Source organism: Mytilus edulis, chromosome 9, assembly GCF_963676685.1.
Source record: "Mytilus edulis chromosome 9, xbMytEdul2.2, whole genome shotgun sequence".
NCBI lineage: Eukaryota > Metazoa > Mollusca > Bivalvia > Mytilida > Mytilidae > Mytilus > Mytilus edulis.
In genome coordinates, this window is record NC_092352.1 from 13,180,518 (window position 1) to 13,201,334 (window position 20,817).

General features: G+C 32.2%; 1 protein-coding gene across 2 annotated transcripts; it reads right to left on the minus strand.

The window, feature by feature from the left end:
- Positions 1-4,833: 4,833 nt before the first annotated feature.
- Positions 4,834-19,639, minus strand: LOC139487654 (transmembrane protease serine 7-like). Of its 2 annotated transcripts, XM_071272604.1 has the most exons (17): positions 19,489-19,639; positions 18,816-18,917; positions 18,186-18,383; positions 17,514-17,660; positions 16,170-16,417; positions 15,761-15,860; positions 15,225-15,350; positions 14,024-14,407; positions 13,173-13,553; positions 12,484-12,665; positions 10,392-10,614; positions 9,821-9,931; positions 8,229-8,430; positions 7,542-7,801; positions 6,778-6,917; positions 5,995-6,082; positions 4,834-5,126 (listed from the first exon to the last, which is right to left on the minus strand). In XM_071272604.1, the coding sequence occupies exons 1-17, from the start codon at positions 19,556-19,558 to the stop codon at positions 5,047-5,049; spliced, it is 3,042 nt and encodes a 1,013-aa protein (XP_071128705.1). In that variant the 5' UTR covers positions 19,559-19,639; the 3' UTR covers positions 4,834-5,046. The 2 variants fall into 2 exon arrangements, with proteins under 2 accessions (XP_071128705.1, XP_071128706.1); XM_071272605.1 differs by lacking the exon at positions 18,186-18,383.
- Positions 19,640-20,817: the final 1,178 nt, after the last annotated feature.

The window sequence follows — 20,817 nt, forward strand, 5'->3', positions numbered from 1 at the left end:
ACAATGATTAAATTTGCTTGAACGTGTGGTCATACCAACACATATAATGAATCAAACTGTTGAAATTCACAAATATTTTAGACATCACCATATATCTGGAACATTACTTAGAGATATGATTGTGTCTGTATGTTAATGAATATGCAATTGAACTAACTTTACATTAAAAATTCTTTACAAACCATTGGTTAAGTAAACGAATCAAGGAACCTTCTAAATAGTCAACAATTTTCATGCATTAGACAACCTGCAGATAAATTATGTTGCCATTGCATATGCCTTTGAGGTATCGAAAGACTTACTTTAAGAAGAAGACATTGCTCCTTAAATGAAAGCTGTATGGCGGAACGATTCGACCAAGTAATGACATCCAGCCACTCCCTAGAGAACATTATGCACTTGGACAGTAACAGAACTTCAACTAAAATAAGATAGCTTCTGCACAAAACATAACTCAAGCGGAGAACAAAGAACTTATGCTAGATTTAATGAAATGAATGTGTGAAAAGAAAATCCTTTCTTAGTCGACTTAACACCGGGTTTGAGCAACACGACGTGTGTCCCACGTTGAGTAAGATCTACTTACCCTTCCGAAGCACTTAAAATCATGGGAAATGGTGTTTGTATTATTGATTTTTTAGTTTTCTATGTTGTGTTATGTATACTGTATTGTATTGGTTTTTTTGTGTTTTGTCAGAGAGTTATTTTCAAATTGTGAGTTTGAATGTCTTTGCCTCTCCCTTTAAGGGAGGGATATGTTGTTATTCTGTGGTTTAAATGTTGTAATGTTCTTTTATATTATTTATTTATGTTTTCCCCCTTCTGGGTGTTCTTATGTTTATTTGAACTGTATTTCAGTTTCGTAATGTTGTCAATTTAGTGGTATTTTTACATGTTTACATCAAAACATTTACTAAATTTTATCATCGGTATAAGGACATCATTGGTAAATATAGCTCAACATGCAGACTTCTTATACGTTCAGGTATTTCACATCCTATTTTTTTTATGGAAATATTCTTTATAAAGCACAAAAATGTCAGTATTCACCTCAGACGCTAACAAAACCTTTATATAGACTTATTAAGAAGGGATATAGTTACGATACTGTTGTCTGGTGATTTAAGATTGCATATTTTGGCGTTAATAGTGGTTCACTTATAGGGTCTTTGCATCGGAACTAAACACATTAATTTAAAAACCAGATGTTGGCATGACACAGGTTATGTTCTTCTCATATATGTTATGATGGTATGATACTAAACCCCTAACGGGAAGAATTGTGCCTGATATTCATATGATGAAGACATAATCTTTCAATCAGTTTAATTGAAGCCTTGAGCTGGCATGTCCGTTAACTGCTAGTAGTCTGTTGTTATTTATGTATTATTGTCATTTTGTTTATTTTCTTTGGTTATATCTTCTGACATCAGACTCGGACTTCTCTTGAACTGAATTTTAATGTGCGTATTGTTATGCGTTTACTTTTCTACATTGGCTAGAGGTATAGGAGGAGGGTAAGATCTCATAAACATGTTTATCCCCGCCGCATTTTTCGCCTGTCCCAAGTCGGGAGCCTCTGGCCTTTGTTACTCTTGTATTATTTTTAATTTTAGTTTCTTGTATACAATTTGGAGTTTAGTATGGCGTTCATTATCACTGAACTAGTATATATATTTGTTAAGGGGCCAGCTGAAGGACGCTTCCGGGTGCGGGAATTTCTCGTTGCATTGAAGACCTGTTGATGACCTTCTGTTGTTGTCTGTTCTATGGTCTGGTTGTTTTCTCTTTGACACATTCCCCATTTCCATTCTCAATTTTATTGCAATATAAGTGGGAGGTTTGGTTAGCATTTCTTTTAATGTCCTGTACCAAGTCAGGAATATGGCAGTTATTAAATAGATGCTCGGTGGCGTTTGTAATGGTATAGTTCAGTGTTTATGTTGTTCCGGTGTTTTTCTCTTATAATTTTTGTATTTCACTAGGTGTTAGTTTGTAATCCAGATTTGTTTTTTTTAGGCTTCATCGATTTATGACAATTGAAAGCGGTATACTACTGTTGACTGTTAAACAGATGAATCCACAACAATGGTTATTTCTCCAACTGTTATGTGAAAAATTTTGACCATGTAGGCAAATTTTGCTTTTATTGAACGTATTCCAACATTGGATTTATTCAAACGAAACTGAGAAACCAATTAGGCAACCACAAAATGTGATAAACTTCTATTTGGTACAAAATGATTCGAGGAAAAGACTTAATTGAATGGTGACTAACTGCTCGATTTATATAGATTTGTATAGAATGCACACATTAGCAAATTATTACAATGATATCACAATATTTATAACTCTTTGAATGATAATTCTCAGTATTGCCCACTTCAGGGAGTATAACCCAGTTTGATATTTTGTCAATCCTGTGGGAGAACGTAATATTTCAACAGAAAACTGGCATTCCTATGGAAACGACCAGTGCTCCTTTTCTTGTCGATTAATCCTCTCTCCTTAAGATACTGTCTAACTTCATTTTGATTCTGGGGAACTTCCATTAATATCTCTTTCATAGATTGCCGAATATATGTTTAGCTTTTACTCAACTGTAACATTATTGAATGCAACTTCTCATCGATTTTGTTCTTGCCGTGAGCAACTCGACGAGTGCCAAATTGGATCTAAAAATGCTTTTCTGCTGGTTTTTGCTTAAGAGTTCATTCGATTTCCTCAGGTTTTATTTGTTACCTTGAATTGTCTTTTCTTAATCAATTTACAAGATTCGAACATCAGCATTCTACTGTTGCATTAATTTAACTGTTGACCTTTTTATGAATATTTCAATTAATTTGAATTAATTTCTTCTTTTGCTTGCTCGTGAAGCGTTTATGCTTTTCATCTCAATTTTCATATTTTCTTATAACTCAACCAAGAGGAAGTAAGGTTGTATTTCATTTACATCCCCCTTAAATTAATCAGGCTATATTCCATCTGTTTTACATGCTTTGTATTATGTTCCTTTTCTGTTTTCTGGGGTTTTTCTTCAAGGCATTACGCCTCGAGATATGTACTGAAAGAGCTCGATCCTTTTGATGGCTTTTAGTAACAGTAATCATCACTCCTCCGATATCTCCTACACTCTTTTCATTGAGCGAATTTTCTAATTATTAGATGTGATCAGTAAACGTGGTTTCTATTTCTGTGATTTTCATGGACAGTTGAAACCGAATTGTTGATTCATCTATCTATGGAAATTTTTGCTTTGCTCTTTTTTATTATCGTTCGTGGAATGTTTCCAGGAAACATTCTTTTTTTTACCAAATTGAGGAGCTGTTATTGTTTTCTCCGTGTGGGATTTTGTGCTTTTAGACATATTATCTGTATGTGAATATAAAACAATGGGCCATAACGATTTCGTCTTAGTGTCGACGTTGTTACCTCAATAACGTGTTCGTGTGTATGCAGATGTTTTTGATATTTCCTGGTTTAAAAAAAAAAATCGTCATTTAATATTAAAGTCCACATGCAATGTTGAAGTTGATAATAGCAATCGTTTTTCAAAATACCAATGGGTTCAACAATAGTTTCTGATCATTTACACAACATCAAGGGCCAACTCATAATTAGGAAACACTTATTGACAGCAATAATGATTGATGGCACTCAATGGTTGGTTGTTCCTCACCAAATAGTTATCAAAGGTACCAGGATTATAATTTCAGACGCGCGTTTCGTCTAGATAAGACTCATCATAAGACAAAGCCAGATTAACTTTCAAATACTTTTAAGTTTTGATATAATAAAAATGAGTTAAAGTAGATATCGAATACACGTCATTTTGACAACACATTACTAGTACTTCAAAGCTTCAAAACTAAATCCAATGTTCCAGAAAATTAAACAACTGCCGTTAAAATGATAATAAATGACCTCCATTTCTTACATCGTAAAAAAATCGATATGTTAGTTTGTTTGAATTCTTACCTTCTTTCCAAATTAAAACATTGTTCGTTGTTGATATAGATATAATGGATATCAATGTATAGTGAATACTTATATATCTTAACTTGACTTACTTGTGGGTGACTTATTGTTTGAACTTAATAATAATAGCATTGACGTCAGACAAGAACAGTTTTCTGCTCTATTTTCGGTCTATTTGATGTGAATAGTTATCAAAGGTACCAGGATTATAATTTAATACGCCAGACGCGCGTTTCGTCTTCACAACATCAGTGACGCTCAGATCAAAATAGTTGTAAAGCCAAACAAGTACAAAGTTGAAGAGAATTGAGGACCCAAAAATTTAAAAAAAAGTTGTGCCAAATACGACTAAGATAATCTATTCCTGGGATAAGAAAATCCTTAGTTTTTCGAAATTTTGTTTCAATTTAACTTTTAAAGGTTTTCTTTTAAGGGAGCTACCATTTGATTTTTATGGGGGGGGGGGGGGGGGGGGGCTAGGATGAAATTTGAAAAAAATAGGCAGGACAGGAGTTTTGAGTTAAAAAAAAGGCAGGATGAGCAACATGGTAAAAAAAAAAGGCAGGATGACAATTTGTGTAAAAAAAGTCAGGATAAACTTCTAAAAAAAAAGTCAGGACCGAATAGAGTAAAAAATAAAAAGGCAGGACAGAGATTTCAACTAAAAAAAAAAGCAGGACAAAATTTTTCATCCTAGCCCCCCCATAAAAATCAAATGGTAGCTCCCTAACTTAACTCTTATTCATAAACTTATCAGTGTTTGCAGGCTGTGTATCACATGCATTGAGCAAAGTGAAATACTCAAATAGTGAAGGGAAAACAAAAATAAAAGAATGCGCTATAGAAGATTTTTTATTTAGATGGAAAGTTTTACAAAAAAAAGTAACAAGAATAATAATAATGTTTGCAACATATCCCTAGACCATGAATATTTATCAATGTTGAGATTTCATGGTGAATATTAAGGAATCCATAAAACAACTAAAGTCTTAATCAAAATAAATGTAAGCGAACAACGGTAAAATGATATATAAATGTTTAAACAAATTTAATAACAACAAAGGTGTATTAAGAATATTCTGCAATTGTCTGTTGTATCCATTTGACATAGTTTCTAACGGAAGTATATACTCCAGGTGTATCTGGAACTGAAATAAAGATAAAGATGCAGTATATAGAATATAAAAAAAATCTTCCAACTGAAACAAGTAACTAGTTGTGTTGCAAAACAAAGAATTTGGATCAATTAACTTTTTTGAACTGAGGAAAAAATATATAAAGTTGACCTATATGGAAGTTTGCTCACAAGGAAGCTATTGAATCAAGAGTTCCAAATGGTGAAGTTGAAATCATCTCTTCGTAAATTTTACGGACGCCATCACGAGTTCATTGACCGTTATGGAATAACCGTTTCACAAATGAAATCGGATATGTTCCTTACGTCGTAACTACAATCCCCTTCCCTTTCATAAATGTGACCTACTGAATTAGACTATTTACCGGATTTGTTATCTCATAAGCAACACGACGGGTGCCACATGTGGAGCAGGATCTGCTTACCCTTACGGAGCACCTGAGATCACCCCTAGTTTTTGGTGGGGTTCGTGTTGTTTATTCTTTAGTTTTCTATGTTGTGTCATGTGTACTACTGTTTGTCTGTTTGTCCTTTTCATTTTTAGCCATGGCGTTGTCAGTTTATTTTCGATTTATGAGTTTGACTGTCCCTCTGGTATCTTTCGTCCCTTTTTTGTAAACAACACAAACAGCAGGTTCGTGTTTCATTTTTTTAGCCATAGATACAAGAAAGGAACAGTTAATTTCTTGTTTCATAAATACCTTGATCAGTTAAAAATATGTTTCATATTATTTCAAAATTCTGTTTAGATATAAAGTTTGCCTTTATCTTTGCTGAGGACAGTAATATATTTGGCCTTATATTTAGCCTGTACATGATATAGTTATTTTTTAAAAGATCTTTCAATTTTTTTATTAAATCATTTCTGTCGTTCTACTTACCACCACATTGAAAACCAAATGATGTTACACCAGAAAGTTCCCATTTACCGTTATCATCTTGGCATACGAGTGGTCCACCACTATCTCCCTGACAAACAATAACAACGCCTTGTCTTTTATTATATTGAAATACTTAACAAAGAAGATCGAAATTCAAAGGACAAATTCAGTTAAAAGAGCATACGTTTCAATTTAAAATTTAAAAAAATGCTGCACAAGAAAACCATTCAGATACAAATCAACGGTTATCTTTTGCTGCCAATGGAGGTCGTCTTCATTACTGTGAAAATGCATTTATAAGTTTACTGAAGGTTTGGAACGTGGCCGTTAGCACAATTGTATTGTTTTAATAAATTTCTTTTCTTATACAAAAAAAATGTACTTTAACACTTTTTTTTATATATATTTAGTTATTGTTATGTCTATGTTTAGTTGTGGTAAGGTTGCTACCAGAGTTTATAGTTGGGTCAATACAGTATCAATTATGCAAGTCTAGCTGCACGTAGTTTGGTGTCTTTTATGATGCAATGAAGGTCATTTTGATAAATTGCAATTTTACCGATAAAAAATAAGATCACAAAAAATACTGAACTCCTAGGAAAATTCAAATGGCAAAATCAAATGATAAAACACATCAAACAAATGGACAACAACTGTCATATTCCTGACTTGGTACAGGCATTTTCAAATGTAGAAAACTTATTTTGTATTATGTGTATTTATTGACATACTTAAACTTGAAGTTGGTGATATCTATAAGTGTATTAACTGGACGAATCTTACTTTGCACGCATCATTTTCGCCATTTCCTGCACAAATCATGTTCTTCGTTATTTGTCCATGAAGGTGTGATGTTTGATTACACTGGTATAAATCGTCAATTTGAACCATAGCTTGCTTCAAAACATCAGGACAGCAAGATTCTAAAAATTAATATATTAGTGTAGAAGTATAGTCTGGTAAAATAGGTAATTCTTAAATATGCATTCGTAATTCGTAAATATGTTATGAATCAAATATGAGGATTTTAGTCAAATCGGTGACCATGTATTTGACAGCTAGTGCCCCTTTAACATAAATTTGCTTATTTTGTTGTGATCCTGTCAAGTTATTAAATCTTGGGAAAGAACGATAAGACCATGAATTGTAAAAGAACTTACGTTACATTTTATATGTAAACGATGAATATTTCATAGAAGTAATTTGTCAACTTGATTATATACGTATTTTGCAATTTTCCAAATTAGGAAATTAAAAAAAATATGAATATTACTCAAAATAAACCTTATGCACTGTGAACTTTGAAGGAAGTATTTCATTACTTTGGGATAACAGTTCATATTCATGTGGATTCACAAGGCATATGATACATGTATAGTAGGATACTTTTACCTTTTCGATGTAACTAGTATCGCTCCTTTTGAAGTTATTACATTAGATTTATGCTTTTACCTGGATTTGTATCTTCTTAAAGGATTTATGAGTTTGAAAAGTGCTATTATTTATAGTTTAAGAAAAACTAGATAAAATTTAATGATAACATTTACCCATTACTTGTCCAAATCCAGTTACATAACATATAGTTCCCGTTTTGACTGTTGACTTTGGAAGACAAACAGTATCTATTATATCATTCAGTGTAAGAAGGTCTTGTAGTCTGACCAAAGCAATGTCATTATCAGTGGTAGACAAATCAAATCCTTCATGTACTATTATTGATTTTACAGGTGCGTGCATTGAACCAATGTCGTTTTTGTTCATGTGATGCAAGCCTAAATGTGCCGTCCAATACTTTGCAGATCTGTCACTATTTAAATAAAAGTTATGAAGACATTACTAAAAGAAAGAAAGGATTTAAATATTCACCAGTACATGCACAGCAAATTTAAAACTAGTAAAGGAACGTCGCTTTTATTGCTAAAGTCAAGCTTAGTCACAATGACATTTGTTATCAGTTTTAAAAAAAATTGACAGCTCTTTTGTCATATTTTCTTTAGATACAAATATTTTTGTTGTTGCAGGTTAAGCTAGGTATAAAACCAGATTTAACCCACCTATTTCTTAGAAAAATACATGTACCGAGTCGGGTTTCATTGGTTTCGTTTGTTGAAACGTTTGATTAATTTTTGGGAATTTACTTAATTTACTTTTGAGTTTGGTATTTTGTGTCTTTTCGAGTCAGAATAAACTCAGAATAATCGAAACAAACTTAAAATAAATTAATTGAAAGAAACCTTTCGATGCCCTCAAAGCAATGCGATGCTGTGACAATCCATTCTGGATGTATCAGACTTCCTCCACACATAGGAACACCCTTATATTGAAGGGAGACCTGCCATGGCCAACTACCAGGTCTAGCTTCTTCTCCACCGACGACTTTGAAACTGACGTTGGATGGTGGAATTGATGGGCTTCCACAAAATATGTGGTCTGAACCTGTTGAAAAACAAAACAAATAACAAAAACCCGTATGGTTATTGATTATAATTTTCCAGAATTTTTTGCAAGATAAAGTAAGAAAATATAATTAAACATCTCAATATATATTTACATATGTATCAAACAAAATCGTTTCGATGAAAATGCGCTCGGTCTTTTAAAATATTCTACCAGATATATAACATAAAAAGAAAAAATAAACTATGTGGTCTACCAAGTAAAGCTACGTAAACATCTTTCAAATCATGTTTTATCAGGTATGTTGTAAAGATATATAGAGCTTATGTGTTTCAACTGCTATGTCACTATAAATTTCCTATTATTTCTTTCTCTCCCTTTTACACCACGTACAACATATAGTTTGATGCTTATGCTGTGTATCAATTTGTTAAAATTACATTATGTCATAGATTAAAGTCATAAAAAGCCTAAAATTAAAAAAATAATGCATATGTTTTTTATAACTCAATGGATAGTTTTCATTATAAAACTTATGTACATATCCATTTTTCTGAAGAAAATTCTTTTAATTTGTTCATATCAAGACGAGGTTTACTTTATTTCAATTGCTTCCTTCCAGGAAGCAATTCCCCGACATATGTTCCGAATGCAATGTGACCTTCGTGTGACCCATCTCGTAAAAATCCGGAGATCGCAATACGCATGGGTGTCATTGAAATAAACTATTATCTGATTGTACATGTTAAACACGTGCTCAATTTCCATGTTTTTTTTTGTTGGTTGTTGACAAACATGTGACAATCGTTAAACTTCGACCTCAAAACACGAACTTTAATTACCTGTCATATTTTCACAACAACACTGACCGATTGTCGATTATACGAAATTTATGCGAAAAAAATGATAAAAGTTTAAGTTTAAGTTTATGATATATACATGCATTGGTTGAAGAATTAGAAGAACATTATTTTTCACCGGTCACTCGTTTATTATGACTTTAATAGGCTTGGAAATGATCGTATCAACTAGAAAATATTTACATGGGTAGGTTAGTCGAAAACATTACATTATAACAAATTGGAACTTAATGATTGAAACGCAGTTCTGTTTCTTTGAATCGAAAGCAAATGTCTTTGAACGTTTGTGACAATTCCACACCGAGAATTTCTTTGGGACCTACTTAAGTTCCAAGTCTTACATGGATGCTACATTTCTAAATATGTAACAAGTTTTATCGATTTTTAAATGCTAATAAATTTATTGAATAATTCCCAAGTATGAGAAGGTTACTGTAAATATATCCCGAAACATTTTTGAATTGTATGTAAAGAATTGAAGAGACCGTTACATTTTACATGTTATATCTAGCCTTTTAATCATAATAAATTATGAAAGTATAATTTAAAATGTTATTTTGCCTTCTTACTACAGACGATTTCATCAGTTCCATCCCTACAATCAGCTATAGTGTTACAAACCAATGAAGAATTGATGCAATCTCCAACGCCACATCGGAACTCGGAAGAAGAACATGGCACTGAAAAATGATATTAACTCTTTATACGATTGCAATACATGTACATGTTCTTACCGTCATGAAAATTCGACACAGAATGACCCGTGTAAAACTGTAGCGATTGTTTCATGTATAATAAAAATTGCTTTCGGATTATTCCTGATGAATCTAAATGCAGTTATTTCTTATGATTCCTTTATGGATATAAAACTCAAAAATATTGTTGCATTGTTATTAAAGAACTATTGGGCGATTTATGATCGACTGTGTTATAGCTTACTATGTTTGCTCCTTGTTGAAGTCCATACAGTATCTTAATGTTGTTAACTTCTACGCCACTTGGTCTCTGGCAGAGATTTGACTCATTGGTGACCATACCATACCTTGTTATTATATCTATATACTTTTCATACTGCTTTATGGTTAACCTTTCATCTTTCATTATGCATATTTATTTAAGGTTATTGAACTGTAAACTTACGAATAGGTTCATGTACATCATAGGTTATGTTGAATCCTGATAATGTTTTAGTACTGTCACTGTAGAATGAAACAATTATCTGGTTACTGGTCGATGTAAGTTTGTTCGGGAAATTCCATCCGCAAATTGTTCTTATTAACGTGTTCATACTGCCGACCCTGTTGAATATTGACAACGAATCGTATGAACAAATGCTGTCTCTTTCGCCTTCAATATGAAAGTCCTGAAAATATTGTTGTGTTCATAATCTTTTTTAAATATCAAATTATGGTTTTTTTCCAACACTAGGTAAGCAGCAACGTTCGTTTTATGGACGATTCTTCCAGGAATCTATAAAATGTGTGTTTATTACCATGCATGGAAATGTACGCATGTCTCCAACGTTTTAATCCCTTAAAAACACACACATACATTTTATAAACTCTTATTCCCTTGGTTTTAATTTTTGACCCAGATTTGTGTTTACCTAATCGATTTATGATGTGGATACTAAAAAATTCCAAAGATATTTTAGAGTACATACAATTTAAGGCTCTTTTATCTTGGAATAGAATTAAGACATTTGACTTTTCTATACTTAAAACAAGTATTCCTCATTCCAAACTAGAAGACAAATTAAAAGAGTTGGTATTGCTATGTTTTCGAAATAAGAATGGGCAACGTAGATACAAGTATCTTTTCGTTGGGAGGGATAAATTCTTCTTTGTAAATAATCACTCTGGTTCAAACAAAAAAATCTTTGACACTGCCATTATCAAGATGTTGGATTTCTTGATTTACAACATATTTGTTACGTTTGGATGACGTGTTTGTCGGCATTCCAAGGGTAACCAATTGTGTCCCTCTTCTTGCAGACTTGTTTCTTTATCATTATAAGGCTGACTTCATACAGAAACTTCTTAAGCAGAAAGATAAGAAGTTATAAATACTTAAAAATTTGGTGACTATGTTGACCGCATCTATCCCATCGAACTAGAGATAAGGGATACAACAGATACAGGTAAGTCTGCCTCATATCTTGACTTACATCTAGAAATTGACAACGAGGGTCGGTTGAAAACAAAACTTTACGACAAAAGAGATGATTTCAGCTTTCAAATTGTGAACTTCACATTTCTATGTGGCAAACTTTCCAGCAGCGCATGCATACGGAGTATATATCTCCCGATTGATACGAGATTCCCGGGCTTGTACGTCCTATCAAGATTTCCATGATAAAGGGTTGCTGATCACAAGGAAGCTATAAAACCAAGCGTTCAGATTTGTAAAGTTAAAATTCCTTCGAAAATTTTACGGACGTCATCACGAGTTGGTTGACCGTTATGAAATACGATTCACAGATGATATCGGATATGTCCCTTATGTCGTTACTACAATCCTCTTTCCTTTTTACGAACATGACCTACCCAAGACTATTTACCGGGTTTGTTATGACATGAGCAATACGCCGTGCCATATGTGGAGTAAGATTTGCTTACCCTTCCGAAGCACCTGAGATCACCCCCAGTTTTGGTGGGGTTCGTATTACTTAGTCTTTAGTTTTTTATGTTGTGTATTGTGTTCTATTATTACTCTGTTTGTCTTTTTTTTTGTCATGGCGTTGTCAGTTTATTTTCGATCTGTGAGTTTGACTGCGTCTTTGGTATCTTTCGCCCCTCTATATCGAATATGCAATGTTCGCAATTTTTTGACAAAATAAGCATGCATTAAACTTTTATATAACACATGCTTCCAATGTTTCTTTGCTGGAACTATTGTTGATTTATAGTCTTTTATACAATCTGTTGATCACAGGTGTATAACACTCCCTTTGGTTTTCAGGATTTTCTTGCTTTGTTGAATATCCTTTGGAGGCCTTCGACTGTTATCTACTCTTTTGTTGTGTGTTTGTCTCTTTGATACATTCCCCATTTCCATTCTCAAATGTATGACCATACCAATGATAATGCATCTCAGATAGCATTTACCATTTATAACAGGTGCTTGTCGTTTTTTAATAAAAAAAAATAATCATTTTTCTTGTTTTTTTTTGTTGAAATTGTAAATATAAATTGATTAATAACATAAAAACTGAATACAAATATTTACTTACATTGAATGTAATTGTGATAACTTTTCCAAGAGGAGCAGCTATAATCCAGGAACAATTTATGTTTACAGGATAATTCTCTTGTAGAACATAACCTGGTGATAATAATTCACCGTGTGTGTTATTATTGAACATCATTGTTCCATTCCTGCACTGTTCCTCGATCGCTTTATTTATAGACATTTCTGAAATAAAAAATTAAACTTGATTATATATTGATTTTGGTGGGGTTCATGTTGCCCAGTCTTTAGTTTTCTATGTTGTGCTTAGTATACTGTTATTATTTTTTGGTTCTTCACTTATTTTGTGATGGCGTTATTTTCGACTTAATTAAGTTTAAATGTCTCTTTGGTATCTTTCATCTCAGACGCAGTGTATTGAAGATATCCAGTTATCAGTGACTTAACACCTATCGTTATGCACTTGAAGCATTTGTTCCGAAGTTCTCAAGAATATAAATGTTGTTGCCCATTCACAGGTCTTAAAAGTAAAATTGAAAAAAAAATCACTCTGATTATATCAACATCAACATCAACTTCATTAATATACATATTGTTCGTATTTAATCATAATTTCCATTCGAGATTTTGTGGATTTGTTTTTTCATTGTTTTTGTTTGTTTTCAGTAAAACATGATATATGTACTTGTAAATGTAACATTTATAGATCGTAATTTTGATGAATAAACATACCTGTCTGGTTTTCTGTAGTGTAAGAAATGTTAAATCCTTTGCCGGACATGGTATGGTCAGTTATAAAAGTCAGCATTATAGTATTCGTTTTCGATAGAATATCCTTTGGCATAGATTGACCGCAGAAAGTATTAATACTGTTATCATTTGTTATTGTAAGTGCATCATACAGACAATCAGATTCATATTCAATGTCAAATTGCAGAAAATGAAGTCGTATTATATATCCATTTGGAGCAAATATCCTCCAAACACAATGAAGTCTCTTGAAGTAGTTTCCATTACCAAAATTTGGTGAAATAATGAAACCTGGATTTTGATAATATATATCGTAGACACAGTCTCCGAAACTAGACTTTGTAGTAGTAGGCTGGGGAATTTCTATGGAAAAAATGAAAAATTAAGAAACAATGTTTTTGAAAATGGTCCGTTGAGAAGTTTTAGCATATATGATATTATATTTTTTTTATATATATTTGCTTTATATCCTATTGATAACTTGTATGCCAAATTTTAACTATGCAATGTTATTCATCCCAACCATAAAATTCAACAGGTTGAAGGCTGTCATTTTCTAAATTCGTTACTCAAATATTCAAAAATGAAACATTTTCACAGCTGATTCTTAGAATTAAATATACATCAAAAATTTACTTTACATTAAAAGATATATTCTTTTGATTTTGCCATTTGATTAGGGACTTTTCGTGTTTAATTTTCCTCGTAGCTGAGTATTTTTATTTTTCAGTAATTTTCAATTGAGTTTCCTTGGGATCTTTTAAATATGGACAGTAAGGGTCATTATCTATTTTGTATGTAAAAACTAATTAATACACTGTTCAAATAATAACCTATAGCAGAAAACTGAAGATGAAATCCACTGGTTCCATTAATAGGATCCAGTTGGTATATTATCTTTGCGAAACGATCAAAAGTATATATATCAGGAGGTATAGTTTGCCCACAAAATGGACCATACCGGTTACTGGAATTCCGTCCGTCCAATATTATTAGAGAATCGCGTGAACACAACATATCCTCGTTCAGGGTAAGATAGATAAACTGGAACAGGATTCTGTAATTAATTGGAGCTTCAATATACCACTGACATTGGTAATCAAACGTTTGACTTAGTTCTGATGTATCAATATGTCCTGATGTTTCATTGTTGATGGTAAATATCTTGTTACACATCAATCTATCTGAATTTGTTGTGGGAATTGTACTTGTTGATACTGAAAGAATTAAGTTTTATATTTTTGTATTAAGAATAAAAACAGTCATTTTTCAAGTTTCACATACTTTTGTAGTATTATACCACTTTTCATGCACAGTCAATGTTTCATATGCAAACAATATTAAAAGGTTGATAACACCGAACCAACCAAGAAAGTCAAGATCAAGAAGATATCACATTTATTATTCCAAAGGCACTCATTTATAACTAACTATTGAATTCAGGCAAATTTTGTGTAGGCTATAACCAATTTAGATCTTTAAGTTCTATGTAGGGTAGTATCTATGATGAGGATTAGACCGACAATCCTATCATGTTTAATTATTTCTTCATTTCATTTTGCTGATGATATTTTGCTGTTTGAAATTTTCTCCATCCACTACACTTTCACAAGAAACGAATTAATGGTAAAAATCGTCTTTACAAAGCAATAAATTTTAAAGGGGTTGCGACTGTGATACAAGTGATATGTTTAGCCGGCTATTAAACCAGGTGCAATCTACCATTTTCTACACAAGAAAATGCCTGTTTCAAGTCAGGATTATGACCGTTGTTATCCATTCATTAGATGAATTTGAGTTTTTGATTTTGCCATTTTATTAGGGACTTTCCATTTTGAATTTTCCTCGGAGTTCAGTAATTCTGTGATTTTACTTTGACTATCGATTTCTGCATATTTGACTTATTAGTAGATATATGTTGCTTATTCACATTTGTACTATATCTACTATAGATTGATTAACCATTTCAGTCATGGTATATTTTGAGTCAATTTTACTTGTTGATAATTTTCAATATATTATATAGATTCATACACATAATAGATGACCAGTGCATAGCAAACCCCTCGTTCTGTGTCATGTTGATGGCCCTGAAGACAATCCGTGTACGACTGTTTTCAATAACCATGTCAGGTGGGCGCTTTCTCCCGCAATATTTCCCTAAAAGATACTACAATTATAACATCGGTATTAAAGAACGACCACGTTCTCTTTTTTTTAAACCTAGTTTCCTTATCACTATTAATTTAAAAAATAAGATTTCAATTTTATCCATGTTAAATATGATTTGTTTTGATAGATGCTGATTTCTTCATTTGCCCTCCATGTTTTCAATAACAGCACTTTGCGACTGGACAAAACAATGATACAGATGTCACAGAAACATTGCACATTTGTGTATGTATGCATTCAAAATGAAAATAACACATCCAGCTGCTGTAACTGATTTGTACCACACCTTTTATAATCCAATTTGGTGCTATATTTTTTTTAATTTTCGTATCCAAAATCTTCCTGAGTATCAATACTTTTTTGTCAGTTGTGAAGGAAACTAGATGTATATACTTTACCTATCTCCTTTCCGTCTTCCTGGAATACTGCAACATATTCATCTGAACAATTTGCAGATGTTTTTATGTTGAATCGTGTATAGAAATGTAGCTTTATGGTCTGTAAGAGTAAGGATATTTCATTATTGCAGCATACAATTTGATTGTATCAGATGAAGTTCGGTTGTTGCAGGTATGAGTTAATGATTTAAATAGTATAATATTTTGTCACATTTATCTAGCGCTGATTCTTTCTAAAATTATAAAAAAAAGATCATCTAACATTTCGGGTATTATCTTTACAGTTGTCAGCAACATAAGCTACTCTATTATTTTGTGTTTCAAAGGCATGTATAAACACATTTATGTGCGTCAAAGCAAAACGTGTTCCTACATAACACAATTCATATTTGCCACAAAATATACCAACCATATGCCCTGGTACAACGATATCCCATATACACGTTCTGTTGTTATCAATATTTGTTGAATCAAATCTCCCCCTTATATCTCCTTCGGTATCCGTCCTATTTCTGAACCCTCCACAGCCGGATAAAACGTCCTCACAGTCATGCTCATCGCTGTTGTCGCCACAATCGTCATTGTTATCACAGCGCCACTTAGCGGGAATACAAGACCCATCATCACATCGGAACTCTGAATTGCCACACTGTGTATCTGTAATGACAAAATTGTGCGTGAATATTAGAAACTCAATGACATGATTACTTGATAGATTTATTTGTATAAACTTAACTTCGAGTTGAAAATGTTTCATACATAGTACGGAACAGAACATATCAACAATAAACTCATTAGGTAAGTTCTGCAAAGATCAAGATGAAGAGCGTAAATGGTAGATCGTTGCTTTAAAATAAGGGTATATCTAAAGGACAACAATGTTGATGTTTACTACTGTTCCCTAAATTTTGAAAGTGTCCACCTAAGGACTTCTTAAAAGAGTTGCTGCAAAAATAATTGAACGTGTGAAGAGCGTAGTACTTTTTCTACATAGGGTTTCAATTTAAATATCCCCACTCCTATAGCAGACGTGTCTGTGTAGTTATACATCCTACATTACCAAACGAACATCTCCTTCATTGGAGCATTACTGCTGTGAGGCTGTCTATTTCTATATTCTTACAAACCTTATTACATTTCATTTTAGTTTTTACAATATTCTCGTATCATACCTATATCAAATGATTTTAATAGTTTGTTCTTATGTTGAACTTTTACACCACTACTAAAGGGTTATTGGGAGGGTTTGACGCTAATGAACTAGTTAAATCCTTCCACAATCTTTATGGTTTGTTCAAAGTCAGGATTCTGTAATTCAGTAGTAGTCGTGTTTCTGTATTTGGTTTTCTTTTCTTATTTTGTATATACATCAGTCCGTTAGTTTTCTCTTTGAACTGTTTTACATTTGTCGTTTGGAGCATTGCATTGCTAAATGTCTATGCCAGTTTGTCTATAAATGATGAGACGGGTTATGCATGTTTGTGAACACTCAAAATCCACCCTTACATCGTACAGGGGTCGTACAGAGGTGTCTCATCATCAAAAGAATTGTCGAAAATTGTTTAAAATGGCTTGAATTGACTCATCATAATGGCACAAAGCACAAACATATTAACATAAAGACAAAAAACATGAGTATCAATCAGTATACATCCAACGGATTTAGCGTAAAGACGTCATAAAGATTCATGAACAAAGCACGACCGTGTGCAATCCAAAAAATATGAACATCGTATATAAATGACTCGCTTACATTTAACTGTACAGTTTTCTTCATCTTGTAAGTTTGCACAATCGTTTTCTCCATCGCAAACCCATTGAAATGAAACACAAACTCCATTTAAACAGTCGAATTCCTCTTTACACGACGTTGAACTGTTTATTACTGGCGATGTTTGGGCTGAAACATAACAGAAGAAGCAAGGATAACTTTAAAATTAAGATTTACATTCAAGTTCTAAACCAACGGTCTCCCTTTACTCTTGCTAGTCTTATTGAATTAATTTGCTTTAACTGCCTTAGCTTGTCTAATTAGAAAATGCATGAAAATTAGACGTCATGATTGAATTTAGTCCAACAAAGTACTAAGATCAAGCGAAAAACATGTCGATTAAATAAAATAACATATGTGTGTTGTATTTTTTATTTTTAATATGTTTGTGTTGTATGTTACATTTGTAATATCCTATATGTGTTGTATATTCTATCTGTGTGTTGAATGCTACATTTTTTGTATCTGTCTAAATTAATCAGTATTCTTCTTTGTATTCTTTTAATAAATATCAAGGGATGAACAAGAATGAAATCAACTCTATAAGATTATACGACAACAACAAAATATTTAAAAAGTATCAAGATTTTTATGAACAAATATTTCAACAGAAAAAGGGGTGTTAAAAATGGAGTAAGTGAAATTGGAACCAACCTATAGAATCCTCAATTTCAGTTTCAAAGTTCAGTGATGATATCAGGAGAAGACTGTTATTAGTAACTCCGTACAAGGATACAGTGTAATTTGTAGATGGACTAAGCGATGTAATTGTAAAAGTTGAAGTTGCAATTGAGACAAAAACCTCCAATATGATCTTGTTTATATCCTTTTGTTCGCATTTTATGTGGTAAGCTAAAATTAACAAGCATGCATGTACATGTATCTAATGACTTTATATTTATCGGTCAGTTATCACATTAATCAAATGTTATTATTACAAAAAGTACCATAATTGTAAATATATTATTATGATGATTATTATTATTTATCAAATTATAATTTTCATAACATATGGCGACATGATATTAAACAAAGAACCTAAAAAAACAAAGCGTGTATTACTATAACACACATTAAACTAGTGGAAATATACCTTTAAATTGCGAAAAAAATGTGTTTTAACAGTTTTTCAATCTTTGATTTACAACAGAAGGATTACTGCATGACGAATGAAAATGAATTCCACTAGCAACTTATAGTTCTTTTTTTTATTATTATTATTATTATTATTATTATTATTATTATTATTATTATTATTATTATTATTATTATTATTATTATTACCATTGACAATTTCATCGATTAGGTTTCCAGTCTGCCAAATTACTGTAGCTGAATTCTCACCCACTTCTGTCACCAGCAAATCATTAAATGGTGCTGCAAAATCTATATGAAAACCAACAATATATATTATGAATATGATATATAACTCGATGTTTTGTTTGTTTAGGACAGAAAACAAAGTAGAAATAGGTGAATTCATATGTAAATGTGATAATTGGTGAACAAAAACATAGATTTTTTAGTAAAAGAGAGGCGTAAAATACCAAAGGACCTGTCAAACTCACAAGTAGAAAATAAACTTGCAAAACTATGGCTGATAACGAAAAATGACTAACAAATAAACAAAAGTACACAAGACACAAATTAGAACACAGTTATTATGTTGTGTCTTTTGTACCATTATTTGTCTCTTTGTCTTTTTATTTTTTAGCCATAGCGTTGTCATTTTATTTTCGATCTATGAGTTTGACTGTCCTTCTGGTATCTTTCCCCCCTCTTTTAGAAAACTTTTGACTGAGCAACACGAACCCCACCAAAAATATTCTATAAAAAAGCAACTAAATCTTATTATATGATAATAAGGATAGCAAACACTTGTTTTCTCATTTAAATTGTAAACAAATATACCTTTAATATGCTGCTGATGAGATCATCAAATAAAGTTAAATATTACCTGCATTGGTTCGATTTAATAAGAAAACAAGAAAAATACACAGACCATTCCTACTATACATGTTCAACATGTGTACTTATAAATCCTTATTTACATATTTCTATGTAGAACAGTGTTTACTATCTACAAATGATAAATACAAATTCTGATAAGTAGGTTGGACATTTCTTAAATCCTGTTCTGAAAGATAACTATTTAAACGGATCAAGGAAATGCTCTAAAATGACCTGTTTATGAAATGTAATGAAACGGACACAATCTGTTAAAAATTAGCACCTATGGATATGTCATTATGCCCTTTGATGGATATTCATTTACTCATTTCAAAGATAATATATGCTTATCGACTTTTTGGTGATTTATCAATTCTTGACGTCATTGGTTTGTAAATATTTTTCATTGACCTGAAAGTTAGGTGCAACAATTTTCTTGTGATTTATTCAGCATATTACATCGTGATATCATGTTCTTTGGTTCAAACAATATTGGAACTATAGACTCTAAGTCGGTAATTTTTACTTAGAATCTTTGTTAATAATAAAAAAGACAAACTGAGTATCAATTATCTTAAATTATGGTTCTCTAGTAGGAAGCTAGAGATCAGGACATACTCCTTTTGATGATTTAGATCAAATTCTGATTCGAGAGTCACTGATGAGTATGCGAAACGCGTGCCCTTGCCTACAAAAATGTAAATACAAATGGAAATATGAATTTGATGTATCAACTCATGGCCAATAATTGATTCATGTTTATGACATAAATCATGCAGCATAGTAATAGTTTTTTATGTGCTGTTGTTCATCTCAAAGTCAAAGCGAGCCTGCACGAGATTCCTACGAAAATCAAAAGATGCCACCTTACTGCAAGTGCAAAACGACCTTAACAAGTTTTTAACATTTGTTTGGTATATATGACAACAATCTGCACTGAAGCACACAAATATAGGGTTATAACAACAAAAATTCCAAACTGTTGTCAAAAACAAGCTCAGTAATCTCGTGCAAAAGAGAGGCAATGACAAACTGAAAAACTGACAACGCCATGGCTAAAAACCCAAAACGCTCAATAGACAAACAACAGTATAGAAAACACAACATAGAAAACTGAAGACTAAGCAACTCGATCATCAAATGAAAACCAGGTTCTCCGGAAGGGTAAGCAGGTCCGCATGTGGCACTCGTTGTGTTGCTCCGGTAATGATGAAAGTACAATCTTATTCGATGATGTCACGTTCGACGAAGAAAGGATGAGATTGATGTAACGACAATTGGAACATTTCAGTCGTCATCTGTAAATAAAGGCAACAGTAGTATACCGCTGTTCAAA